At 46.0% G+C, this 26,572-nt stretch overlaps 1 protein-coding gene across 1 annotated transcript in view; it reads right to left on the reverse strand.

Moving 5' to 3' along the window:
• Positions 1-8,516: 8,516 nt before the first annotated feature.
• The window catches only part of LOC148833981 (uncharacterized), a 66,020-nt gene continuing 47,964 nt past the window's right edge, over positions 8,517-26,572 (reverse strand). The window contains 21 exon segments of the mRNA XM_088915714.1: positions 8,517-8,810; positions 9,400-9,652; positions 9,757-9,896; positions 10,108-10,379; positions 10,467-10,629; positions 10,731-11,025; positions 11,692-11,837; positions 12,859-13,130; positions 13,819-13,990; positions 14,089-14,308; positions 14,395-14,492; positions 15,196-15,434; positions 16,408-16,576; positions 17,165-17,408; positions 17,549-17,706; positions 18,804-19,075; positions 19,198-19,366; positions 19,456-19,708; positions 20,133-20,290; positions 21,359-21,627; positions 26,308-26,470. Of these exon segments, the coding sequence (XP_088771840.1) occupies positions 8,806-8,810; positions 9,400-9,652; positions 9,757-9,896; positions 10,108-10,379; positions 10,467-10,629; positions 10,731-11,025; positions 11,692-11,837; positions 12,859-13,130; positions 13,819-13,990; positions 14,089-14,308; positions 14,395-14,492; positions 15,196-15,434; positions 16,408-16,576; positions 17,165-17,408; positions 17,549-17,706; positions 18,804-19,075; positions 19,198-19,366; positions 19,456-19,708; positions 20,133-20,290; positions 21,359-21,627; positions 26,308-26,470 (4,130 nt within the window). The 3' untranslated portion in view covers positions 8,517-8,805.

Genomic DNA, 26,572 nt, shown 5'->3' on the forward strand with positions numbered 1-26,572 from the left:
ACAGGGGGTTACGAACTGACTCAATAACTGCGCACCAGAGATCTAATGTCCTGATTAAGGAACCATTTGACTTACTAGTCAGAGTAAATCAGATATCTGCTTTGATAAGCTTGCTACTTACTCTCAGTGAACTTGACTGCAATCTTGGGAGAGCTCAAATGTAATAGACTGATTTCTCATTTGTCACTTTTCACTGTTATAAATTAATTTGCGTCGTCCGGATTTCAGGCCAAGACAGATTGCGCAAGCGATCACGTTACTCCTATCCTGGAGTCCTTGCACTGGCTTCCTAACAGGTTTCAAAATCCTCCTGCTTGCCTATAAGGCTCTGCATGGCTTGGCACCTCAGTACCTGTTTGACCTATTGCCTTTTTGTCTTCCTGATTCTGGTCTCCTGTTTGTACTGCGATCTTCTCTACACTCTATGGGTAACAAGGCCTTCTCTTGCTGCACCCCAAAGCTCTGGGATTCTACCCCAAATACTTCTCTGAGCCCTTTCACATCCAGACTCCAAACCTTTCTCCTTCAGAATGGCTTTCATTTTTTGGAAACCCTTGTTTTAAATTATACAAGTTCTCTCCCCTTCTTGTAGCTTTTTTTCTTATTGTAAAGCTCGTTGAGAAGTTACTTTTAAAGGCGCTATATAAAATAACGTTTATTCATTATTATTTCAGTGGGCAATTGAACCCCAGTCTAAGTGAAAAGGTTTTCAGTGCTTTTTCATTAGAAAGACTGGAGAACCAGGGCTTTGAGACTTTTTCAGCTTGCCCCTCACTGATTGTTACCAGAAGGTAACAATCTAGTAATGTGAAAGTGAAGTCTTGCAGTTCTTGTCCCCCAAAATAAGACTGAGAAGGACTGAAAACACATTTCGGGAAGATTTGTGTGAAAGTGACTTTGAAATCTTGGGTGCAGCACAGTCAAATTCATGTCTTTAGCAGAGTAGAGGAGAAGGATTAGAGTAATAGGTTGTTTCTTTTTATTGCAATATGGACTGCTTTGTAATGTAGTGTCTATATTGTGTGGTGTTGTCTGTTGTACCAGGTTGTCTGCTGTACTGTGCACGTCCTGAGAGATCATCATGAGTAAGACTTCCAATGTCCATGTGCATTTGTCAATAAACTCCTCTACTCTCTAGTCTCTAGCAGGCAGTTGAGATCTGGGTATACAGTAATCCTGTTCCAGGAAGGAGAGCTCTGTCTCACCTAGCAGTCTGTGTGGGTCCTAATGCCCTAGTGCGGTGACACTATACTGTAAAAACTATAGTGTCTAATCCCCTCCTGTGGATGAGAAATAAAACCGAGGTCCTGACTCTCCATGGTCATTAAAAGTCGCAGGGTGTTTTTCAAAAAGAGTAGGGGTGTTACCCCGGTGTCCTGGCCAAATATCCCCCTGGTCTTTACCCATCATGGCCTCCTAATAACCCCCATCTCTGAACTGGCTTCATCACTCTCCTCTCCTCCCCACTGAGAGCTGCTGTGTGTGAGCAGACTGGAGCATCATCTAGATGGTGGGACACACTGGTGGCGGTAGTGGGATTCCCAGTTCCTCATGTACCTCTTTACATTACCCCATTATTGTAAAGAGCTCTGTGTGGAGTGTCCAGAAAATGGAATTAATAATTCTTACAGTTCATGAGGAATCTGAAGTAGGAGCGGACCAGGACTTTTCCTCGGTGTGTGGTGTGAGGAGAAGAAAGGAAGGTTTTTATAAGTGTCCTCACAAGAGTACTCTAAAGAAGACACAAGAAGAGAGACACAAGACTTTGCAGTAGAGCAGGGCTCATCTTCGCTGGCTTCTCTAGGTCACTAGCGTCCACGAGGCTGACAAGATGCCTTCACAGTCACATATCTGACGCTGAGGAGGAAATTATGCCTGTAGAGTGATGGCAGTTGCCTGTTAGGGTATGAATATCAACAGTCACTCAGAGATTGGATTACACTAAATTAGACTAGCCAGGTGAGCCTGACCAGACAATCTAATTACATTAACATAATCAGGAATTATAATGCAAGCTCTAGTCATTTAATTTAATTATCTAATTCCCTAAAGACATTGTAAGTAATGATTGATAATGGTTATACCTTGTTAACTATTACTTTATAATGAATATTTTTGAATGTATTATTCGTCCTTAACAGCTGGCATATTTACTTTACAGACACCCGGAGGTACGTAGAGGGAGGATCTGATTTCAGAGTTACCCAGTAAATGCAGAACACAGAGATCAGAGCCTGCAGTGTGTTACAGCAGCTCTTCAGCGATGCAGAGATGTTGGGGAACTGGGGAAGCCAGGGAAGGAGAATAATCATGTCTCCCCCAGGACTGTGTGTACATTTTTTGGGAACGGTGCGTGAGAGAGAAAGAGTGCAGAAAAACGGCACACCTTTTTCAAAAGCTGAGACCGCTCTTCAGATGGTAGAATGTGATTTGAAAGTGTGAAAAGGGAGCTGCGTCTCGCATCTTTGTAGTTTCCTGTTCATTTCAGATCAGGCAGACAAGCCAGCCTGGAGACCAGATGCAGATAAACGGCTCTGAACCACAGAAGGAACATCAAGATGTGCCAGCCGTATCGGCAAGCAGATCACCATGTTGGGAGATCAGCAGATCTCTCTCTCAGCAGATCACCAGTTCTGTGCAGAGAGGGGTCAGGGTTCCGGTGCACAGCAAGAAACACACACTCTGGGCAGCTTACACTTTTCCTCAAACACACACACACTTCTGCAACTATTATTTTAATACTAATGCATAGGGAGAGTAGATTGACTGCAAAGACCCACATGGAACATTAAACTTTTAATTTGTGAATTTCTGTTGCCAACTAGTATTTTTGCTACAGATGTGCATCATCATGAACATTATACTGCACAGTGATTGTAGCCCTTAATGTGATAAGACAGTTCTACTACATTATTAGTATTGTACTGCATTAATATTGTAGTTTGCCATTATTTTGTTGAAGTTTGCATTATATTAAGATCACATTATCTATTTATATATTTCAATTCTTAATATTGTAGTTTGCCATTATATTTGTTGAAGTATGCAGAGCTTGAAAAATTTAATTTAAGTTTATCGACAGTTGGGTAAATAATTGCATGTGGATAAAGGCTATCTGCAAAAACAGGTGTAGTAGTTGATGTATGGATATCTGTGGATATTACTTCACATAATTCTTTAGCTCAGTAATATTCCTTACTCTTTTTCACATTACTTTGCTTGGTCTATCTGAAAGTGTATCATGACGTAAATACTGGCGATATGTGTGTGGGACTTCGGAAAATGTAGTTTATGTGTCAGTGTATTTGGCTCACGTGCCAAATTAAAAACTACTTTTAGTGAATGGTGAAGCATACACTTCCTGTTCCTTTTAGGAAAACATATTTTAGAAATGTAAAGCAAATAAATGCCATTCACAAGACCCAGATGTATAGTAAATGTCATTTGTTTTTGTCCCCTCATGTCATAGCTAGGAGTCAGAATTCATTACAAGTCCTGGGTGGGAATTGCAGAATAGCATGATTGATAGGCAGATTAGCACGTCTGTGTGGAACACTACATAGTAATTGAAATCCAGAAAACAAATGTCTTTGTCACCAGCCGCTATGAAAAATCAAACGAGATGCAATCGTTTAGCAGCTGCCCAGCTCACAGATGAGTTTCAGATCATTGCTGTATTGTGCATCACCCTTTGTATTGGAGACATACTGTATCAGATATTACACTGAGGAGAATGAACTGGGTTTAAAACGCCAGCAGAATGTCTTGACTTGGGTATATCAACCAGCTCGGCTTCATTAGAAGAATGTATCAGCTTTTTCAAGCACTGTCACCTAGAAACCCTTCTGACACGTTGATGCATTGTCCCACTTTCCCCTGTCCTGTTGTGTGTGTTTATGACTGAGGGATTCTCTGTGATCTCCTCTCTCTCTCTCACACTTTGTTTCCTGTTCTGTTGTGTGTGTTTATTAGCAAGAGATTCTCAAAATTCAGTGGTAGTATTTTTAAGTGATTCTGCTCCTTTTTTAAGAACAATATTCTTACTCGTCTTGTGATTCTATAAAGAAAAAAAATGACTTAATTACTTACAACAATAACAAAAGAGTACAGATTGGGCTCTCGCAAGTAAAAGTTCGAATGAGGAGTGCAGCTTTGTCCAGGCGCACAGCAGGTTTCGGCCTGTAGCTGTGATTTTGGCGGTAGTGTAAAATAACTGAGCAGTTTCCTGAGTTACAGTCAGCAAGGGTGCCCTCTGCAGGCCAACACTACAGCCAACCTAATATCAAATAGCAACCAAGACTCATCAACCCTGCTCCTTACACTCTATGTGCCAGAACGTAGTTCCCTATTTTTAATTCTTATTCATCACACCATATTCCACATTTCTTGATCTTTGTTTTAATTGTACTTAATTACCATTTCTACGTGTATTTAATCGCAATGATTTAATTGTAAACGTACTGATCTGTTTTTAATTCTAATTCTTTTATTCCCTCTACCTGTTCCCTATTCCTTATTTTTGTTCCACATTCCTTATTCCTAATCCATGGTGCGCCAGAGAGCGCTCTAAGCTATCTCAACCCCTACCAGTCTGATAATGAGTGGACAAATGACGCAGTAATTATAATATAATATAATATAATATAATATAATATAATATAATATAATATAATATAATATAATAATGCCAGCATAAGGGATCATTGCATTGTTTCCTTGCAGAGGAAAGAACTACATCTGATAATACTGTAGTTCATCTGTGCAACTGAGCTGTGGGACAACAGAGAGAGGAGTGGAGGTGGCTAATTAAAGGCCAGTGGTCTGAAGCTGGTACAACTGGCTCAGGGCCTCACCCCTTTCTGTGCTGGAGTGGGTCTGTACAGAGCCCCACAGAGAAAGGAAGAACATCCAGAAATAAAGCAATGCAGGAGCTTTCACATGTTCACATGCTCCGATTCTTAACAAAAGAAAAACCCAGCTGTCTGTACACCCATAGTGGAAATACATGTCAGAAATTGCCCCCAGGATGCCCTGAGCTTGACACAGTCCAGTTCGGATAAGACTGAGATAAGTGGGTAGAGATTCAGGTCAAATGAAGTCATTTTTAGATCCTACATGAGATCTCCCACTAGGAGAAAGTTTGTTCACACCAGGAGAAACAGGGATTGTAGGAGAGTTATTGCTCTCAGCAGTGCATAGAAGAGAGTATAGGATTCCAGTCCAGAGAGAGAGAGAGCTCCTGAAAACAGGTGTAATTACTCCAGGAGGAACAGAACTGGAGCCAGTCCGATGGGAAAATGGCATGGTATTGTAAGAATGAAGTGAGAATGAACACTGGAAGCAAACTGACTACATAAGCTTGAAAACTATTCTGGAGAATTTGCTAATGGAATCCCTTGATGTTTTTAAACAGTTTGTAGACATTGCTTCACCACCCTGTGCATGCAGGACGGGGCTGGATGGTGAACCAACAGGTTTTCCTGGAGCTCTGATAATCCTTCCAGATAGGAATGACCTCTGTGCCCCAAGCAGCCGTGATCTCGGCAGAATTACAGAAGGGCGGGATCTGCAGGCTTTGTGCGGAGGACGGAATGACTTTCGCTGAAGGAATGTAGCTGCAACCTGACCCGAGTTTGATGAGTCGCCCTCTTCTTTTGGCTCACGATCTTTGTTTTGGTTCTTTGGCTTAGTGCAAGGCGGAAACACCAGCATAATTAATAAAGGCGAACGTCTGAACTTCCCACAGGAATTCAAATGCAGATTTTCAGGACTTCCGCATGGCAGATGTATCAGAAACATTATTTGATCATATTTTCATATTTCATCATCACAGGCCCAGACATGAAGCAAGTCCCAGAATTTCCTGTGCTTTGTTTTGTTCACAACGGGATGGATGAAAACAGAGGCCCACTGCTAAATCTGTTTATTTCCTCAACTGAGAAAACCCCACAAATGACCCAATACAGAAAGTGTTACTGTCTGCAACAGACATCAAAAAGAGAGCTAAAAACTTTTTTAACGCCTCGTCCTTTTCTCAGACTCTGGCCAGATAAATTGTGTGGTTTCGACCAATATGGATTAGCCGGGCAGGGTGGAGTTACCACAAATATGGCAACACACACAGAGAGAGACAAATGCGCTTACCGACGCCCACGCACAGAAACGTGTACTGGCACATCTATAGTTCTCGTTCTGCAGCACATAGGGATTTCCCTGCATCTTCCAAGCTGTTTTGTTTCATTCAGTATTCTGATTTCTCCTCTGAAATGCAGTTGTGGGAAAATCCCTCACATTGCCTGTCTGACAGGAGTCTTCTCGTGATGTACAGGAAAAACCATAGCGTGAGTGACTGAGGTCGACACCGTGGTGTACAAGAGAGAACTAATTTTGCCCTTTTAACGTACAGAAAGGAACTTTCCCGTACTGGTAACTTTTAAAACAAAGGAGTGCGGGACAGTTTCTGTAGCTGCCCATCAGCCGAGGTGCAGACACACGCAGTTCACAGCGTTTCCAGCGTCCCTTCGTCACCTAGGCAACTGCACAATTCACCCACCCCCTACCTATCCTGAAGCAAAGGAGGCCCTAACCCCAGGGTCTCTCCGCCCCGAAAGTCAGGTCAGGCAACAGATTGAGAATTGTAGGCAGGTCCTTAGCTGCCAGCAGCCATGTCACCCTGGAACTTACAATTGGCAACCCACTGAAGCTCAGCAGGTGTGAGCCTGGTCAGTACCTGGGTGGGAGACCTCCTGGGAAAAACTAAGGTTGCTGCTGGAAGAGGTGTCAGTGAGGCCAGCAGGGGGCGCACACCCTGTGGTCCATGTGGGTCCTAATGCCCCAGTATAGTGACAGGGACACTATACTGTTAACAAGTGCCGTCTTTCGGATGAGACGTAAAACCGAGGTCCTGACTCTCTGTGGTCATTAAACATCCCAGGGTGTTTCTTGAAAAGAGTAGGGATGTAACCCTGGCATCCTGGCCAAATTTCCCATGCCTCCTAATAATCCCCCTCTGTGAATTGGCTACATTACTTTGTTCTCCTCCCCCCGGTACATCACCGGAGCGACGCGCCGGTTGGAAGTATTCTCGGTCGCAATGGCAACGTCAGCTCAAAGATTTGATTCAAGCCACCAAATGGAGATGGGCATGCCGACAAGTGGACCCTGCTGATGTGGAATAACGCTAGGATGAGAGGCAGGTCCTTAGCTCATCCCGCAGATGACGCAGAAATTGTAAAAACATACTTTTTCTGGATCCATGCAGCCCATCCTGCCCAGCCAGATGTGACTGCACTCTTCACTCGGAGAGAGTTCGGCCCACACCAACTGCCAACAGTTTCAGCAAATCAAACCCAGACAAAACAGAGATCCTACGGCTGAACTCTCAGCACAAACTACCTGATCAGTCTAATGGAAGCTCAGCTACCCTGTGCTTTGTGGGAAGAAGCTGGGTTAGTTGGTGATCCATTTTATTTTGCTTTGTAAGTCTGCAGTCTATAATCCAAGAAGCTCAGGACTTGACTGGACAGGAAGAGGGCTGTATTGCTGGTTTGGTCCTAAGCACTGGAGTTCTTCACTTGCTCGTTTTCTTTCTTCTTTGACAAAAGTCTCAAAAGGCTGTGAGACGTTCAAAGTGGCCATCCCTTAACCCTGCAATTGTAGACTGATTGGTTGTACCAAGACAGCTTTTTCTGGACTCTTGACCTTTAACCCCTTGTTCTGGAGCTCAATCTCAATTTACAGCAAGAAATGCAGCAATTCTACATTCTGTTGAACTTGAATATCTTTGCAGCACCTTCCGCTTGCTTTATGTTTATGAGTCCACACTGTGAACAGGGGGCACTTCTTTACACAAAGTGTTGTGGGAGTCTGGCACAAGCTACCTGGCTATGTTGTTGAAGCTGTTATTATTATGTGCTTAGCAGACTCCCTTCTCCAGGTGACTTGCAGTATACCCTGTTACCCTGTCACAAGTACATAAGATCCTTAGAAAAATTACTTTCTGAAAAAAACAGACAGGAGACCAAGCCTGAGTGGCATCTCGTTTGCAGCTTTATGTTCTGCAAAGCATTCAGCATTCTAAGGTACTTGTTATGGGTCTAGATAGTATATATTGGTGAACAAACTGGTTACAATTACTGGTGTACATGCATTGTGTAATACTGTAGAACTGTCAAGTTATGATAGAGGTAAACAAATACGTGTCTAATGAAGCATTGACTCAGACTAGAAGTACCTCTTGCAGCTACACACAGACACAATTGAGTACACGAAGACTAGCTTGTATGTCCAATGATGTTGGAAATGATTTTGCTCATTTGGATCAAGATGATCAAAATGGTGCAGTAGTGTTCCTGTCTGACTGGTCTGCTGTTCACCAGTGCCAGTCTGAGCAGTGATGCTGTTTAGACAGTGTGCTTAGCTGTGACAATCTGACAATCATACAAGATTTACCTCAATTCAAACAATTTACAAAGATTAATAAAAATAAACTTGAAATCTTATACACGTTTTCTATTGCAGTATAACATTTTTTAATTACAACTGATACACCCATATACATTTCAACATATATATATATACTGTGTGATTTCAGATTTTAGATACTGATTAGTTCCATTATTGTACTCCAATTACCAGTAGAAATACAATGTTTTTATATTAAGATAAAGCTCTTTCAGTGAAGTAGCAGCATCCTACTGGCATGAGCAGGAGTCAAGAGGAGGTCTTGGCCATGAGAACAGGGTACAGAACAGTCACAGAGGAATCTGGCGTCTATCCGGAGGGCAGGTGGACGATCAGCCACCATTAATCTGAAAGGGGTAAGAAAAGAAGTGGGTTTAGGTGATCGCACTTAAGACGTGTTGAAGATTACACTATGGTGTGGTATTAACCTACACCACTAGGGGGCACATTTCCTGGAACAAAACCTTTTGCATTAAAGTAGTTCAGGTGGGTAGCTGTGTCAGCATGCGTAGGCTGCAAAGGAACAAGTAATAGGTTTATTCCATGCTGAAAAAAGAAGAAAGAAAACACAACGTTTTGGCCGTGGAGCCTTCTTCAGGTGTGAGCCCTGTCTTTCTCACACCTGAATAAACCTATTACTTGTTCTTTTACAATAAATCTGTTTTCATGTAAATGTGGTACTTCCCGTGTACAGGGAGCCCTACAGAAGCTTGGTCGCTGTCAGAAATGCGAACTGCAGCCCTGTCCTCCACACTGGTGTCAGGAGTTACTGAATAACAATGACTGAGCTGAAGTGTTACACTGTCACAACACTTTCCCACATGTCGTCCCAACGTTGTGATTAGGTTGTCTGTTCATATTCCACCACTGGGACTCCCCAGTGCAGGTCCTCCTGACCCTAGGATATGCTCTCCCCAGCATGGTGGTTTTACTCACTGGTGGATGCCGCCGTTGCCGAGGGTGTCGTGCTGCAAGTGAACTTGCTGTCGGCGTCCGTGCCTCTCGAAGTGTAAGGCACAAAGCCCGGAGTGACCGACCCAACCTGTTCGGAAATCCAGTCCTGGTACTGGGACACCCTGGTGTACACCCCGGGGAGGTTGGGACGGACACAGCCCTCTCCGACACTCACTACGCCAGCTTGGACCCAGAAGAAGTCCTGCTTGCAGACCAGGGGCCCCCCCGATTCTCCCTGTCCAGAGAAATGGAGACACAGCGCCGTCAGCAAAGAGGCAAGCGAGGCGCAGGTGAGGACAGAGACGAAAGAGGAGGACAAGCAATTGTATGACAATTTACATGACAGGTGGCTGCCTGCAGCGCTCCGGCACAGATCATGTTGGCAGTGACGCTGTTCGCTCCGAGCGCCACATCGTTCAGGCACCCGCACTGCCTGTTCCCAATGACGGGCAGCTGCACGTCCTGCAGGTTCTGGTTCCCTGGCAAAGGCAAGACAAGACCTGTTGTTCACTCTTGCAAAACCCCGACACTTCCACAGGGGTTTGCATCCTTTGTAAAAGAACCCAGGCTCATGTGTCTCCTGCCTTATCCACGATGTTGAGGAATCTTAAAGAAGTCTCATGGATCACCAGCAGTGCGTGTGCGGTTGACCGCAAGGGCCAGGCAGATGGCCCTGGAAGAGTGCGCTACCTCCATCGGCTGTGGTCCCCCAGCCGGTGACCCAGCAGTTGGTCCCGTTGTAGAAGGAGCTGCTCTTGTCGGCCAGACAGACGGGCTGGATGTAGCTGGTGAAGGTGACAGGACTGCTCAATCTCAGCAGGGCGATGTCATTGTTCCTGGACTGGGAGTTGTAGTGTGGGTGCACGACGATCCGGTGGACCCCTCTGGACACTTCAGTGGGGTTAGGGCCCACCTGTGTTAGCCTGCCCAGGTACACTGTCCACTGACGGACAAAAGTGGAGCTGAAGAGAGAGGGATCATGATTGTCAGAATTCACAGCCCCCCCATCACTTCTTTCATTGAAAGATGGGGTCCGTGTTTCTGCCTACCTTTGGAAGCAGTTGGCGGCTGTCAGCACCCACTGATTGTTGATCAGAGACCCTCCACACATGTGTCTCTTGTTCAGGTGCAGACTAGCCTGCCAGGGCCAGTACCCCTCCTGGACAGAGTGGTCCCCCACACTCCTGCTGCTGAGAACTGCCCAGCCACACACTGGAGGAATTGGGCAGAGACATAAAGGGAAGGAGTCATCTGCTACTTACGGAAGCCAAACAAGCCTGACGGATGAACAGTGGGAGTGGATTGTCACTTACCGACTGGTATTATGACAGGTGCTGCTGGTGTAAAAAGAGGGGTGGTCACAGGTGCTTTGGTAGTAATGTTCGGCATGCAATTAAAACTGCTGTCAGGGTCTGTGCCATTGGAAGTGAAGGTCACAAAGCCCACACTGGCCGACCCAACCTGCTCATTAATCCAGTCCTTGTACTGGGACACCCTGGTGTACACCCCTGGGAGACTGGGCTGGGCACAACCCTCTCCGAAACTTACAACACCAGCCTGAATCCAGGAAGAGCCCTGCTTGCAGACCAGGGGTCCCCCTCCATCTCCCTAGAAGGAGAACAAGCATATTTTGCACTACCCTTTATCTATGAATATGCAGACACATCTTAATTGAAAACTTATACAGACACATACTTTCCAGACACACAAGAAGAAGTTAAACGTGAAAAGGCTTTAATTTAATGTTTCCTTGTTGTAAATTAAACTGAAAGAAATTCTAAAGTGAACAGATACACATAACAAGGAGCAGAATAACAAAAACCCTAATAAACTCATGCAAAGAGATTAAATCAGACCCTATTATATACCACCAAAGTCATACCTAACTCACCAACATCAACACAGACCCTAAAACAGACCCGACTCATGAGACACTCCTCACACAGAGAGATTAATACAGACCCTCATACAGATCCCACAGACACTCCTCACACAGAGAGATGAATGCAGACCCTAATGCACTCCTCACACAGAGAGATAAATACAGACCCCAGTATAGACCCAGAGACACTCCTCACACAGAAAGATTAATACAGACCCTCATACAGATCCCTCAGACACTCCTCACAACACTAATACTGTATAGGCTTAATTAAAACTAATGCAGACTCGTATACACATATTTTACCATTTAAATATCACGCCAATTCTGAAAGAGTAAGAAGCAGAAGAGAGGACAGAATCTCAGAGGCAGTCAGGCTGTGCCTGTGCTACCTGGCAGGAGTCTTTGCCCCCCTGTCTCAGTCCAGCGCAGATCATGTTACTGGTGATGGTGAATTCAGAGTTCAGGCAGCTGCACTCCTGGTTTCCAATTACTGGCAGCTGCACCTCCTGTAGGGCACCTTGTTCTGGCAAAGAGCCTGCAAGAGACGAGAGGCTCCCACAGTTAGTCCTAAGAAGAACTCCTTTGACCTTGAGGGTTAGGAAGAAGAAGGTTGCAGGTTCCCCAGAACAGACTGCTGTATCCTAAGAACAACTGTTTTATGCATGTCAGAGCAGAGAGTTCAAGTCAGTTTTCAATGGCTTTGAGATTTCTGAATCAGCACTGCCTTAGGTGCCAACTGTAAAACATTTTGGAACAGCCAAGTTCACTTTTTCTCCTGCCATTCTGATTATGATGAAGGTGGTTATTAGCACTACCTGCTAAGTAGACGTGATGTGCTTTTATGATGGTAGTATAGCTTTTGAAGCACATCAGTCAGTTCATCGATCTGACTTCAGACTGCTCTTTCAATCCTGAATTGTGCATGTCTTGCAGATACTACTAGTATTCCAGCTACAATACTAGTGGTGATCAGAAACACACCTGGTTAGCTACAGTGCGAAGAGGAAGCACGACAGTTTGTGGACACTAACACAGAGGAAGAGCTGAAGGAAGACAAACATGAAGTGACTGTATGCAGATGAGACACTGACAAGGTGCGTTTGACTACAGCGTGTGAAGATGATGTTGTATTCCGGGGTTAGTGTGAAAGAAACAGTGGTGGTGGAGCTGTTTACTCAGGTTTTCAAGCGGGCTGCCCACCAATGTAGTTGAATCAGACTCACTGGAATCAATGGAAAAATGGAGAACTACTAGCAGCCAAACTACTGTTCATATGTCCAGATCAAACCTGATGAGAACCGGGCTCTGTATGTCAAGCAAAGCGCCAAGGATTACGATCTTTGATTGTGGCCACCATCAAAAATGAACGTAAGAACAGTGCAAAAATGTAGGATCCTAGTCTCTTACTATAACAGAAAAAAACAGTGGCTGAATTAAAGGAATTCCATAAAGCCAGACATTAAGATAGAAGCCTCAAATTAATGAAACCACGCCTGCTGGAGCACTGTAATTCTTCGTGTCCAGTCTGCTCAGCCCTGGCAGCAGTGGGGACTCACCTCCCTCTGCAGTCGTGCCATAGCCAGTGACCCAGCAGCTGGTGCCAGTGTAGAAGGAGCTGCTGCTGTCGGCCAGACAGACGGGCTGGATGTAGTTGGTGAAGGAGACGGGGCTGCTCAGCTTCAATAGTGCAATGTCATTTGTGAAGGTCTCAATGTTGTAGTTTGGGTGAACAATGATTTGCTGGACCACCCTGGATACTTCAGTGGTGCTGGACATAAATAACCTCTGCCGGCCCAGATACATCGTCCAGCTGCTGGGAGCACTATTTCTGCACAGAGAGAGCAGCTGTGAGTGTTAGTCTGTCTTCTGTCAACCGTGGTCAGGTTCCTCAGGGTCAACAATGATACTGTAAGGAAGTGTCGGAAAGTGTAGAGCCAGTGACTCAGTGAATGCACCAGTATAGCTGCATTCATGTCATTTGCAAATGGCATTTTTCGCATTGTATAGTGGTGTTCAAAGATAAAATAAGTAGATATAATAAGAGCTGTTCTTGACTAATTCTCTAACATTGATTTTCAATCCTCCAGCTGTAAGCGGGTGATTTAGCTTCTTCTAAAGCCATCTTCCCAATTAGTCATTTAATTACTCCTACTTGTGTCCATTTAAACTAACAGTGATGTAAATGGCTAAACATACTTAATCACACAAGCAGAAAAGCACAAAAAGGCTGCAATAAAATGACATCATCAAAAACATATATAATGGATCAACAGAATAGAGTAGGACTGTGTTGAAGAGAAACAAACACCTAAATCATGAAATGATTGTGGTCATGAAATGAAGCTGCAGTAGCTTGTGTTAAAACAGCGTAAGGTGAAAAAGGAAAAAGCAGTTTCAAGGAGTTCATGAATGTCACACTTCATGGGCATCTGGGAGATAACTGCTGGTGAACTGCTGGTTCCAAGCCTCAGGTCGTTCTTGTCACGGTTAGTTAAGATCTTCTTGTGTCTCCTTACCCTTCGAAGCAGTGCGCAGCAGACAGCACCCACTGACTGTTGATCAGAGACCCTCCACAAGTGTGATTTCCCCTCAGCTGCAGGATGGCCTGCCAGGGCCAGTAGCCCTCCAGGGCAGGCTGGCCCCCTACGATGCGGGTGTTGAGGGGCACCTGTCCGCACACGGGATAATCTGGACAGAGACCAAGATCAAATTTCAGGCGTTGAGTACGTGAATGAAAGCAAGCTCATGTGTCAAGTTAGTGACTGAGCCAAACTAGCGTCTACTACCTGGTGTAGGTGGGGCAGATGTGGTTGGAGTGGCTGTGGTGTTGCCTATGAGGGGCAGGCTGGAGCCCATAACGCTCCTCAGGAAGATCTCATACCGAGACACCCTGGTGAACACCATTGGGCTGAGGGTGTCAGTGCTGGCCGTGTGCTCAACATCAATGACGCTGGCCTGAATCCAGACAGAGCCCCGCTTACAGACCAGGGGACCCCCCGAGTCTCTCTGCAGGAGGAGCCGGAGATAGATGGTGAGAAAGAGACAGATACAGGTTGAGAGTATCGAAAGATCATGATTCATTGATTTGTTACCTGCTCCAGGTTCAGTGGCTCTGTGCAGATACTGTCGGCTGAGGCTGTATTCTCACAAGGGGTGATAGTTGTTTTCACTTGCTTGAGAGCCCAAGGGTCTGTAAAAACAGATACACGCGTGAGGTTTTTGAGCCCATAGGGAACAATGATCACTTCTTCTTTTCTTCTGGACAGAATCAATGCATCAAAGCCCCACTCTAAAAATGCTGGTAGTCAAGTATAAGTGATTAAGAAATGGCTGGATGAGTCTTTGGATCAATTAACTACTGAGTACCAAAGGTCTGTTATGAGCCAAATGACCTCCTCTTGTTGTTGCCTTTCTTATGTTCTGAGATGCAGATGGGTTTGATTAACTGGTAGGAGACACCTTTGTCAAGGATACAGTCTGTTCTGGGGAACCTGCAGACTCCTTCTTCCTAACCCCCCAAGGTCAAATTTCATTCTTTCATGTACCCCAGACATAGACAGGACAGTGGCACAGTGGTAAGCATTGCTGCCTCATAGCGCTGCCGCCCTGAGTTCAGTTTGTATGTTCTCCCGGTGTTCACGTGGGTTTTCTCCTGGTGCTCCAGTTTCCTCCCACAGTCCAAAGAGAGTGGTGGGTTAACTGGCCTTTGGGAAAGCTGGCCGTGGTGTGAGTGTAGGTGTGTCTGTGTTTGTGTGTTGTATCTGGCCCGCGATGGGCTGGTGCCTCATCCAGGGTGTACCCTGCCTTGCGCACATGGCTTACTGGGATAGGCTCCGGCTCTCCCGCGACCCAGAATTGGAAGAAGCAGTTAGAAAAAGGGTGGATGGACATACCCCATCCAGTAACCCAGCACTCAGTGCCAGTGGGGAAGGAGACGCTCGCCCCTGCCAGGCAGACGGGCAGGATGAAGCCAGTGTAGGAGACGTTCGTGTCCAGTCTCAGGAGAGCGATGTTGGTGCCACTGAGGCCACTGATCATAATATTCAGAACCCCCGCTGGTTTCTTGAAGACGTAAGACATGTTATTGAACATCCAGCCCAGATGCACACTCCATTCACTGACGTTGACAGGGCTGGAGAGACGGGGGACAGAGAAAGAAAATAAGAAAGGGAGTGGAATGGGAATAAACACGTGGCTGACATCACATTGGATGTCAAGTGGTGTTACAACAAGTGGAGCCTGGCTCCCCTTTGAGGGCAGTGTTGACTAGCGACTGTATCTGGTTCCTCCCAGAGCAAGAGTAAGGAGCAGCTGGAAAAGGCAGCATGGCCCGAGCTCTTGCACAGATTCAAGTGAGAGGCATCAGAGGAGATGGGCCAGCTCCAGTCTACCCATACATCTCAACATGCATCCTGTAGGAACAACTCTTGGATGCTGTGGCACTCCGCCTCCTCTAACCCTCTCTTTCCAGTGTCTTTGGTCCTCTTTTCCCAAAGCTTTCTGAAATACGGGGGCGGCCTACATAGCGTCTCCAGCCCCTTGAACCAGTCCCATACGTACTTGCAAAACTAGAGGGTCACTGCGGTGAGGGCAGCACTTCTTCAGGCCACAACTGTCTCATGCTGGAAATAAAATGTCTTCTGCAGCAAAAGCATCCATGATGAGCAGATTCCCACATCATTCATTCCAGAAAGTTAGCAGGCAGATTTTTTTTCCAATCCCATAATGCAGCACGAAGATCAACATTTTTGCTTACTCTCACCTTGTACATGTGCACTATGCATCTCGAAAGCACAAGCTGGCACTGTCAGTAATTATACTAATTAGTCATACGGTAATTATGCTGCCCTTATCTGATCACTAACAGACATGTTGTGTTGCCGGTGAGTACACAGGTTACCAGACATACCTCCTACAGCTGCTATTTGAATCTTGACAGGAGAGATGTGGGTATTAAGGATTTACATCATTTTCAACACAAATTAAAAATGTCTGTGAATGGGAGGCACTCTTGTTGCAAGAACTCCCACTGGTGATTGAGAAACACAGGTTCCCTGTCATCAGCACTAGCCTGTGGAAGTACAGAGAGATTGTGTTTCCTCTACCTGGGTAAGCACTGAGCAGCTGTCATCACCCAGTCACTGGAGATGAGGGTCCCTCCACACACATAATTCCCATTCTGGTGCAGGCTGACCATCCAGGGCCAGTACTCCTCCTGGGCATACTGACCCCCAGTGAGTAGTGGGTTGAGTCTGGGTCTCCCACAGACTTCAGCTTAAAGATACATTGAGAGAGAAGAGGTTTTAATACATCCTTCCTGACTCCTGGTCTACTGTGGATGCAGTGTCATTCTGTGTCATCTAAGGTATCTTTCTTTGTTCCTCCATTGTATCACCATTTTATGTCAGGTTACGGACACTGACTCAGCTCTGGAGTCTTACCTGTCCATCAGGAGGAGCTGTTGGGTGAAAGTTCATTGATCCTGGTACTCGTGGTGTAGCAGTTAGTCTTTCATCTTTGGGCCTATCCTTGTCTGTCAAACTTGTTACATAGCTTGGGTTTATCTTCGTCTAGTACCTCTTAAACTGGAACTTTGGTATTTGTTGAACATGTGTTTTTCTTTTGCAAATATTTGTCCTTAGCATATAGGGTACCTAAGCCCAAAGTTGACCAACAGTGGTTTTACACTTCATTTTTGCAACTGGTTTATTTTTTCTACGGCTTCTGTTACTATACTGGTCTTACTAAAGAGCGGCAGGCTTGTCTATATCTTTTGTGTTTCAGTGGGCCTTTTACAGGTGGGTCTTTACCTCCAATGATTTTATTTAGCAACTTTCTGAGATTCTTTCTGGTTTCACTCACTTGGGTTTGCAGTTGTTGTGGATCTGCAGGTAAAACTGCTGTCCGGGTCCGTGTCGTTGGAAGCAAAGGTGACAAATCCTGGAGTGGCCATCTCCACCTGCCTGTTGATCCAGTCTTGGTACTGGGACACCCTGGTGTACACCTCTGGGAGATTGGGCCGGGCACAGCCATAACCAAAACTCACAATACCGGCCTGGACCCAGGCGGAGCCCTGCTTACAGACCAGGGGCCCCCCTGAGTCTCCCTGGAAACAAAGAGATAAGGGAAAGTTGTTATAGATATAATTATAGTAAACATTCTCAAAGTTTCTTAACACTCTGCTCAGTCTGAGACAAGAAGAGAGTATTGTAGGATAAGGATGAGAAAAAGACAAAGTGTTCTTACATAGCAGGGGCTCTTCCTGTTATCCAGCAGTCCAGCACAGATCATGTCGTCAGTGATGAAGTTCACACCAAAGGTCAAGTTACTTATACAGCCACACTGACTCTTGCCAATGATCGGAAGTTGGGCCTCTTGTAGGGTCCAATTAGCTCGCAGAGATCCTGGAAGACAAGGCAGGTTATCAGTTCCTTGACTGTGCTTCAGATTTTTCATCTGTTACCAAGACCAGTGATTGCTCTTTGAAGTAGATCTCCCAATTCCCAACGCCCAGTTCCAGTTTTACCACTAGGCCACGAGCTGCAAGTTATGGAAAGTGTGTTCCCACTTCAGAAAACGTGGTTAAGTACACATACTGCAGGAGTTCTACACTTTTGCTGCCATTTTCATCCTAGATTTGTTTTGGGTTCATCACGTTATTAAGGTGCTTCACTAGAGTGAGTCAGAAGAATGTGGAACAAGCTGCCCAGCCATGTTGTTGGAGCTGATCCCCTGGCTTCATTCAAGACACAGCTGAATAAGGTCCTCCAGTCAGGGCAGCCGGTGTTTCTTTACACAGAGGGTGGTGGGATTGTGGAACTTTGTTCGTAACTCTTTGTTACGAACCTCGGAACTTACCTTCAACTACGTCTACTGTCTTGCCCGTCGGATTAGGAAGCCTTCTCGTTGGCCTTCACCATTTGGATCCCTGAACTGCCTTTTGACTATGACCTCAGCCTCGCCCTCTTCTGGATTGGAAACCTACTCGCCTACCAATTTTCTATTAACCTCGGAACTCGACTTGGACTTCGCTTCTTGTCTAGCCCTCCTAAGGTACCACAGGTTTCCTCAGCAGGTCACCCGTGACTCCAGCCATGTTGTTGAAGCCGATAGCCTGACTGCTCTCAAGACACATCTGGATGAGAACTACTGTAAATTCCAAACAGGTGAGATGGGTTGAAAGGCCTCCTCTCATTTGTATCCTTTCTGTGATTAACTTTGGGGCTGAGCGACCCATGTAAAAAGGTACAGTATATTTTCTTCATACATACTTTCAAAAGCAAGTTTATTCTTTTATTAAAATTTTTATGTATTTCTTCTTGTGAAGAAATGCCAATGAGAAATACCCATTGTACTCAGCTTTGTAACTCTACCCAACCCTCACCTAGCAAATTGGCAAATATTGCTATAAAAAAATAAGACTTTCTCCCTTAAAAACCATCATGCAATTGCAGGTGTGGTATTTTGTTTTAATTAAATGATACCTATCATTTATACCAACCACTTTCAGATGTGTCTCCCCAGCCAGCGACCCAGCAGTTGGTCCCGGTGTGGAAGGAGCTGCTGCTGTCGGCCAGACAGACGGGCTGGATGTAGTCCGTGAAGGTGACGGGGCTGCTCAGCCTCAGCAGGGCGATGTCATTGTTAAAATTCCTGATGTCAGAGTCAGGGTGCAAGATGACCTGTGTGACTGTTCTGAACTCCTCGTGGGGGCTGGAGTCCTCCTGGCTCTGCCTGCCCAGGTATACCCTCCACTTCCTGGTTTCAAGGTACCTGGAGAGAGAGAGGTCCTTGGAGGTCTAAAAGCACTTTAAAATCACGTTTGTTTCTGATCATGTAGAGTGCTAAGACGATAGGGTAAACAATCAACATTAGGGGGAATTCTACTAGCTTACCGATAGAAGTAAACACAGTGCGTTGCTGTCAGCACCCACTGGTGGTTGATCAGAGATCCTCCACACCTGTGTTGCCCATGGTAATGTATGCTGACCTGCCAGGGCCAGTACCCCTCTGGGGCAGAGTCACCCCCTACAATCCTGATATTGAGGGGTGCTCTCCCACACTCTGGAGGAACAGGACACAGAGACATTATTCTGGGTCAAGTGTTATACAAGCACATTTTCTATTAAACGTTTAATTAAACAGTCACCTACCACTGGGAGCTATTGGAGTCGCGTTGAATGGAGAGCAGGTGAAGTTGCTGTCCGGGTCCGGGCCAGTGGAAGTGAAGGTCACAAAACCTGGAGTTGCCGACCCAACCTGCTCATTAATCCAGTCCTTGTACTGGGACACTCTAGTGTTCACTCCTGGGAGACTGGAACTGATACAGCCATCTCTGTAACCCACAACACCAGCCTGAACCCAGGAAGAGTCCTGCTTACAGACCAGGGGACCCCCTGAGTCTCCCTGTTGGCAGAGAGACAGACAACAAGATGTGCTTAACAAGAGCATTTCTCAGAACGCAAAAAGAAATAAAAATTGAAAACATGTTATCATTTTCCTACAGCAAACTGCAGACCTTCATATCCAGTAAATGACTTTTGCTCATATACTGTAGATGATGTTTCCTGTGGGGAAGAAGTATTTTTAGAGGAGGTGCAGTTTGTACTGCATTGCCGTGTTCTGTGCACTGATCTTTATGGAGACTCCACGGGCCACCCAATTCACTATCACAGAACCCGAGACCCTGAGGAATAATAGGTTTCATATTGAGACTCTAAATCCTTTATGGATGATTTATAGACACTAGCTCACTGCGAGAGGAAGACCAATGATGGGCATCCTGACTGAACGCAAGCCTTAATGCTACAATGAGAAGCAGAGTTTGTACCTGGCAGGAGTCCTTGCCCCCCTGCACCTCTCCAGCACAGATCATGTTGTCAGTGGTGCTGTTCGCTCCGAAGGCCATGTCGTTCAGACACCCACACTGCCTGTTCCCAATGATGGGCAGCTGGACCTCCTGTAGGGTCTGGTTCCCTGGTAAAGGCACTGAGACAGATTGCTACTGCTGAAATCATGAGCACATTTGGAGACTGAGAGACTTCTGAAGCACAATCTAGCAGGTCAGGGTGACTTATATTGTTAGATGATTATTATTAGATTATTATTAGGAGAACCTCACAATTAACTGAGTTGATGAGTGTGCATTAGGCTTCTTCTCATGAGGGAAAAAGAGGGGTGGACAGAGAGTTGCTGCTTCACAGCATCTGACTCTATTTGACCATTCCCCAGATCAGAGTTCTCAGACTCAGCTCTTGGAAGGTATAGTGCAGAGGTGCACAATTCCAGTCCTCGATGGCCAGAAGACATACTTGAGTCTGACACCCTTGTTCTAGACTTGGAGCACATGCCATCCATAGGGTAGATGTACATATCTCTACTGCTTGAATCCATGGTACCAGGTAAGAGAATGGTCTTTATTTTAGGGGCTTTTGGTAACATAACGGAGCAACTGAGCTCTGCAAGACAGCTTTTGAACCTGTGTCATCTGGACAATGGAGCTGATACATGCAGAGTCAGTGAGTTGCTTGAGAACAGCCAGCATCCATATCACCCTGCAACACATAACTGGCAACCCACTGAAGCTAAGCAGGTTTGAGGTCTGTGTGGGTCCTAGTGCCCCAGTATAGTGACGGGGACACTCAACTGTAAAAAGGTGCCATCTTTCAGATGAGACGTAAAACCAACGTCCAGACTCTCTGTGGTCATTAAAAATCCCAGGGTGTTTTTTTAAAAGAGTAAGGGTGTTACCTGGATGTCCTGGCCAAATTTCCCCCTGGTCTTTACCCATCATGGCCTCCTAATAACCCCCATCTCTGAACTGGCTTCATCACTCTGCTCTCCTCCCCACTGAGAGCTGCTGTGTGTGAGCAGACTGGAGTTTCATCGAGGTGGGGGGACACACTGGTGGGGGTGGAGGGGATCCCCATGACCTGTAAAGAGCTCTGAGTGGAGTGTCCAGAAGAGCGCTATGGAACTGTAAGCAATTATTATTATTAAAACTCAGAGCTGCCCCATCACAGTGAGTACTGTACAGTATGTCATTAGAATACACACCATCTCCTACTGTGTAGCCCCAGCCAGTGACCCAGCAGCTGGTCCCACTATGGAAGGAGCTGCTCTTGTCAGCCAGACAGATGGGCTGGATGTAGTCTGTGAAGGAGACGGGGCTGTCCAGCATCACCAGGGCGATGTCGTTTTCAAAAGTCAAATCGTAACCAGGGTGCATGGTGATCTTCAAGACCCCCCTGACCACTTCATTGGGGTTGGAGCCCACCTGTCTCTGCCTGCCCAGATACACTCTCCACAGATGGGTACCAACATACCTGGAATAAGAGAGAGGTTACTCGCACAGAAATAAGTACCAAGAGCACGACCATGAATTCACTTGTGTTATTCTGATACAATCAACGAAATGTCACTGGGGCGATTGTGATATGGATACGATATGGATCACAGATCCCGGAGGGATATCACTCAGTTCTATGTACAAGGTGTACAAGGTGAAGCTGAAAACTGCAATGCATGTGTTATGCTGCAGTCCCCGAGAATCAGAGCCGTGGGGAAAAGCGAGCTAAGCTCCAAGCGCTGGGTATCAGAGTATCGGAGAGTATTGGCGTATCGGAGCAGCCTCAGGGATCTTCGGACGGAATGAGAGAAATGAGAGATTGATGAAGGCAGATGTGAGCAACGGAAGAAGGGATAAGCTGTTAACAAGAAGTAGAGAGAGGTAGAAAGTGCCTGGTAAACAGCAGTGGGGAAAACACTGAAACTGACTGTCTCCCTGTCGGCACTAGAGGGGACCGGCGAGCTGATGCCAACAGGCGACCGCAGGAGTGGTGTGGAAAGGAAAAAGAAACGGCCGTCAGCTTTCAGGCTGATTCCCTCAGCAAAAGTAACCGGCACAATCCTGGAAACCCTGGACAAGCTATGGAAAATGAAATGTCATTTTTCCAGACCTGGAAAAGTTTTGAAAAATTATCAAATGGTCTGGTAACACTGACGCCCTGTACAAGAAAGGTCAGAGCCAACTCTACTTTCTTAGGAGACTCAGGTCCTTTGGTGTGTGTGGAACACTGCTACACATTTTTTATGAATCAGTGGTGGCGGCGGCCATCTTCTACGCTGTTGTGTGCGGTGGCAGCAGCATCATGACAAAAGATGCAAATAGGCTCAATAAACTTATCAAGAAGGCTGGCACTGTGTTGGGGATGAGCCTTGACCCCATGGAGGTGGTGGCTGAGAGGAGAATGCTGACCAAGCTCACAGCCATCATGAACAACACCTCTCATCCGCTTCATGGGACTGTTACTGGGCAGCGGAGCACCTTTAGCAACAGACTGCTCCAGCTATGGTGTTCAAGGGAACGTTTCCGCAGGTCTTTCCTGCCAGCGGCTGTCAGGGTGTATAACGCTGCCCTAGGCTAGGACTGTTAGCCCTTCATTTGCTCGTCTATGGACAGCATGTTTGCTCCATTGTACTTTTTGGACAATCAGTCTGTATAAACCTATGCACATTTTGCACATATTTTATTGTTTTTACAGTGACTATGATCAGCACATTTTGCACACACCTATGTATTTATTTATTTTTATTTATTTTGTTGTCTTTTGTTTTATAACTATTCTGATGTCTGTTTTGGTTGTCTTGGGCTGGACTGCTGTAACACATCAATTTCCCTACGGGATTAATAAAGTATTATCTATCTATCTAAATACCCATGAAGTTTTGGAGAAGCCATGGAAGTGTGTCTTAATTGACCCAAAATGATCACGGCTGCATCATTTAACTTGGTTCATAAGTTGGCAAACTTTTAAAAAGAGGGGGCAACATTGCCGTTGCTGACTTGACACAGGATAGTGTGGCGCTAGACCCTCTCGCGGGAATTTTACAGTGAGCCGTGAGCTAGCCGTGCGCCCGGGTCAAAATGCAGGGTAAATGTGTTTTCAGTGACCCCTGGTTAGCAGATGGAAAATACAAGGTATGGCTCCAAAAAGATGAAAACCCAGGACATGTGAAATGTAAATTATGCAGGAAAAGAAGTTATGGATAAGTCATGGAACAGTTTGGGAAGTTTGAGTGGGAACTCTGCCGGCAGTAAAAGGGGCTGGTGAGCTTACGCTGATAAGGCAACTATAGGAGTGGAAAAATCCAAAAGGGCAGGAAAATGCAGCAGGGGGGAAAAAATCCCAGCTCATTCAGAGCTCGGGGACGAAAGGCTGGAGGCTGCAGCTCACTCAGTGAGGTGAGCAGAGGGAAAGCCTTAAAACACCTGATCCTGGAGCGGATAGCGGAACCATTGGCTGCCCGATTGCAGAAAAGGACGGATGCCTGGCAACCTGTCCCGACTGTGTCCACACGGGCACAGACTGGGGTTGAGACCATGAGTGGATGTGCTGGTTATCAACACCGGGCTGTGAGCCACTCCCAGCCTGGGAGGAGCAGGATGTGCACAGATGAGGGACTGGTTGTCCTGCAGAAGAAATCCAGTACTGATGAGACTGGATGGATGAGATGGGTGGAGTACCACAAAGATCTGTGTTTGGCCTACCACCCCTATTTTGCTAACATGGCAGAGCAGCTGAGCTTTCCATGTTGGATTTAAACCTGTGTCACCCATACCACGGAGATAATATGTACTGAGTCAGCGAGTTGCATACAAATGGCACGAATGCACAGACAGACACCCTGGACAGGACGCCAGTCCATCACAAGACATACACACACAGACACACACACACCCTAGACAGGATTCCAGTCCATCACAGGCCACACACACTCACACCAGGGCCAGTTTTCCCAGACGTCAATTAACCTACAGTACCAGCATGTCTTTGGACTGCGGAAGAAAAGTAGCCATGCCAGGTCTGGAATTGAACCCAGAGCTACAAGGCAGCACAGCCAAGCACTCCTAACCACTGCACCACCAATGAACACACACGGACTATAGAATTTAGACAAGCAATGTAATAATACATGCAGATATTAGCCCCGTGCAGGATGGCACATGGATGGGGGTGCGAACTGCATCATCGATATAAACGTGCAGTGGATTATGAGGGCTGGCCATGAGAAGAGGCATATTTCAAGGAAAGGAAGGAAAGTGAAGAGAATGCAATGTGTTAAAGGAAAAGAACAGGAAAAGGTTCATTCCATGCCAGAAGGTAAAGAAAAGAAACACAACGTTCCAGCTCTGGAGCTTTCGCCCTGTGTTTCTTTACCTCTCGGTGTGGAATGAACATTTACCATTTTCCTTTTTGTAGCCTGCACATGCTGACATAGCCCCCTACTTGAACCCTGTCAAATTACAGCTCACTTAGGATACTGCACCGCAGAAGGATATTACATCTCCAGAACCTGCAGCCAGAATAACTCCAGGTGTCCCGTACAGCTGCGCGGTAGATAAAGAACATTTCTGCAGCAGTGAACCGGAGAGATTATGGGGGCCCTTCATGAGGACACCACACAGTCCTGAGAGGTGTGGGTGTCAGGATAGCTTTCTTTCCGGACCCTATGAAGACGACTCAATCCAGGGATAAGGGAAGAAATCACAGAGAAAAAGGCATGCAGGAGACGGGAATGAGAACAGGGGGGGGCATGTCCATGGAGTGCTGGTGGTCGGGGGAGGACACGCCCCCCTGTTCTCAGGGATGAGTCCAAAGGGAAATCCAAAATGGGGCAAAAGTCCAAAGCCGGGTGATCTATCCAAGACAGACGATTAAAACCAGAACCAGGTTGGGACCGGCAGGGGAAACGGGAACAGGAACAGGAACAGGAACTAAAACCTTGACGGGACCGGGCACTTCCAGGTCCCGGGCTCACCTGGTACGGGAACCAATGCAGAGCCTGGAATAGCGGCAGCGTCTGGCTTTTAAGGGGGAACTGAAAAGGGGGCTGGAACAGGGAGCAGGTGCTGGAGATGAGTGGAAAAACAAGGGAGGGCTGGAGCGCCCTTAAGCGGAGGGGTTTGCGACCGTGACAGCGGGCATCTCTAGTTCAGCAGTGAAGCAGTGAAGCAAGGATTCGAGGCACTGCTATGAGTTATGAAGAGCGAATTGAGTATCTGCGTTACCAGATCAGCCGCCTAGAGCAGGAAACTGCTACTCAGAAAGCAGTATCTCTTTTTACTGAAAAAAAATCTTTGATCGGTTAGCTTTAGTCCACCATATACTGTAAGCATGGTAGGTCAAAGGAAATTGCTTGTTTGTACTCATTATTACGTTCATATACATTCTGAACATTTATTATTATCTTGGGGTGATGCAATTAATGGGGTGCTGCAAGGGCTTGTATCAGGACCACTGATTTCTCATTTAGAAACCTGATATAGTAAGAAAACAAAAGAGAAGCTGCAAGGGAAGATCAGAAAGATGTAGATAAAATTCAGGACTGGATAAACACCTTGAAAATGTTGATTAACATAACATAGAGAAGAGTGTGACGTGCAGGTAGCACGAAATGTACAGACTGTACGCAATGAGAAGAGTGGAGTTTGAAGAAGCTACACATAATTAACGCACATCATTTACATGTTCTGCACCCTGGAGGTCTACACAGGCACTACATGTACTACTTCGTCACACAGAAAGTGCACAATTAAAAATCAAATTGATTTTACGTAGGTTACTAAATCTACAGCTGTGTGAATTTTTATACAACTGCATTTTTTGTAGTATAGTTGCATTTTGGGGAAAAAAACAGCTAAGGTTTAATTCCGTGCTGAAAGGAAAAGAAATGTAATGTTTCGGCTGTGGGGCCTTCTTCAGAAGGTTGTAGTTCTTGTTTTGTTCTGTGGTAAAAAGAACAGGTCATTTATGACATCTAACAACATTAGAATCAGAGATCTGAAGTCCAGGCAGGATGAAATGCAGAAGACTGAAAGAACTGAAGCCAAGACTGAGAATAATGATTAAAACGCAGAAATCTCTATGGCCTCTAAAATAAATGTATACTTTACAATTTAGCCAATTTAACGTCTAGAGGTGCTGTTTCTGTTTTTTGCTTACTCTGTGAAGCAGTGTCCAGCCGACAGCACCCACTGGTGGTTGATCAGCGACCCCCCACACACATGGCTCCCACTCCAGTGCAGGCTGGCCTGCCAGGGCCAGTACCCCTCCTGAGCAGAGTCACCCCCCATGATCCTGGGACTGAGGGGCACCTGACCACACTCTTCAAGAACAAGACAGAGAGAGGAAACACGAAGACAAAAGCGATATATCGGCACTGCAATAGGAGTGGAAACAAGAGTGTCTGTTTCATGCACAACAGAAT

This window comes from Atractosteus spatula, chromosome 5, assembly GCF_055471065.1.
Source record: "Atractosteus spatula isolate fAtrSpa1 chromosome 5, fAtrSpa1.hap1, whole genome shotgun sequence".
In the NCBI taxonomy this organism is placed as follows: domain Eukaryota; kingdom Metazoa; phylum Chordata; class Actinopteri; order Semionotiformes; family Lepisosteidae; genus Atractosteus; species Atractosteus spatula.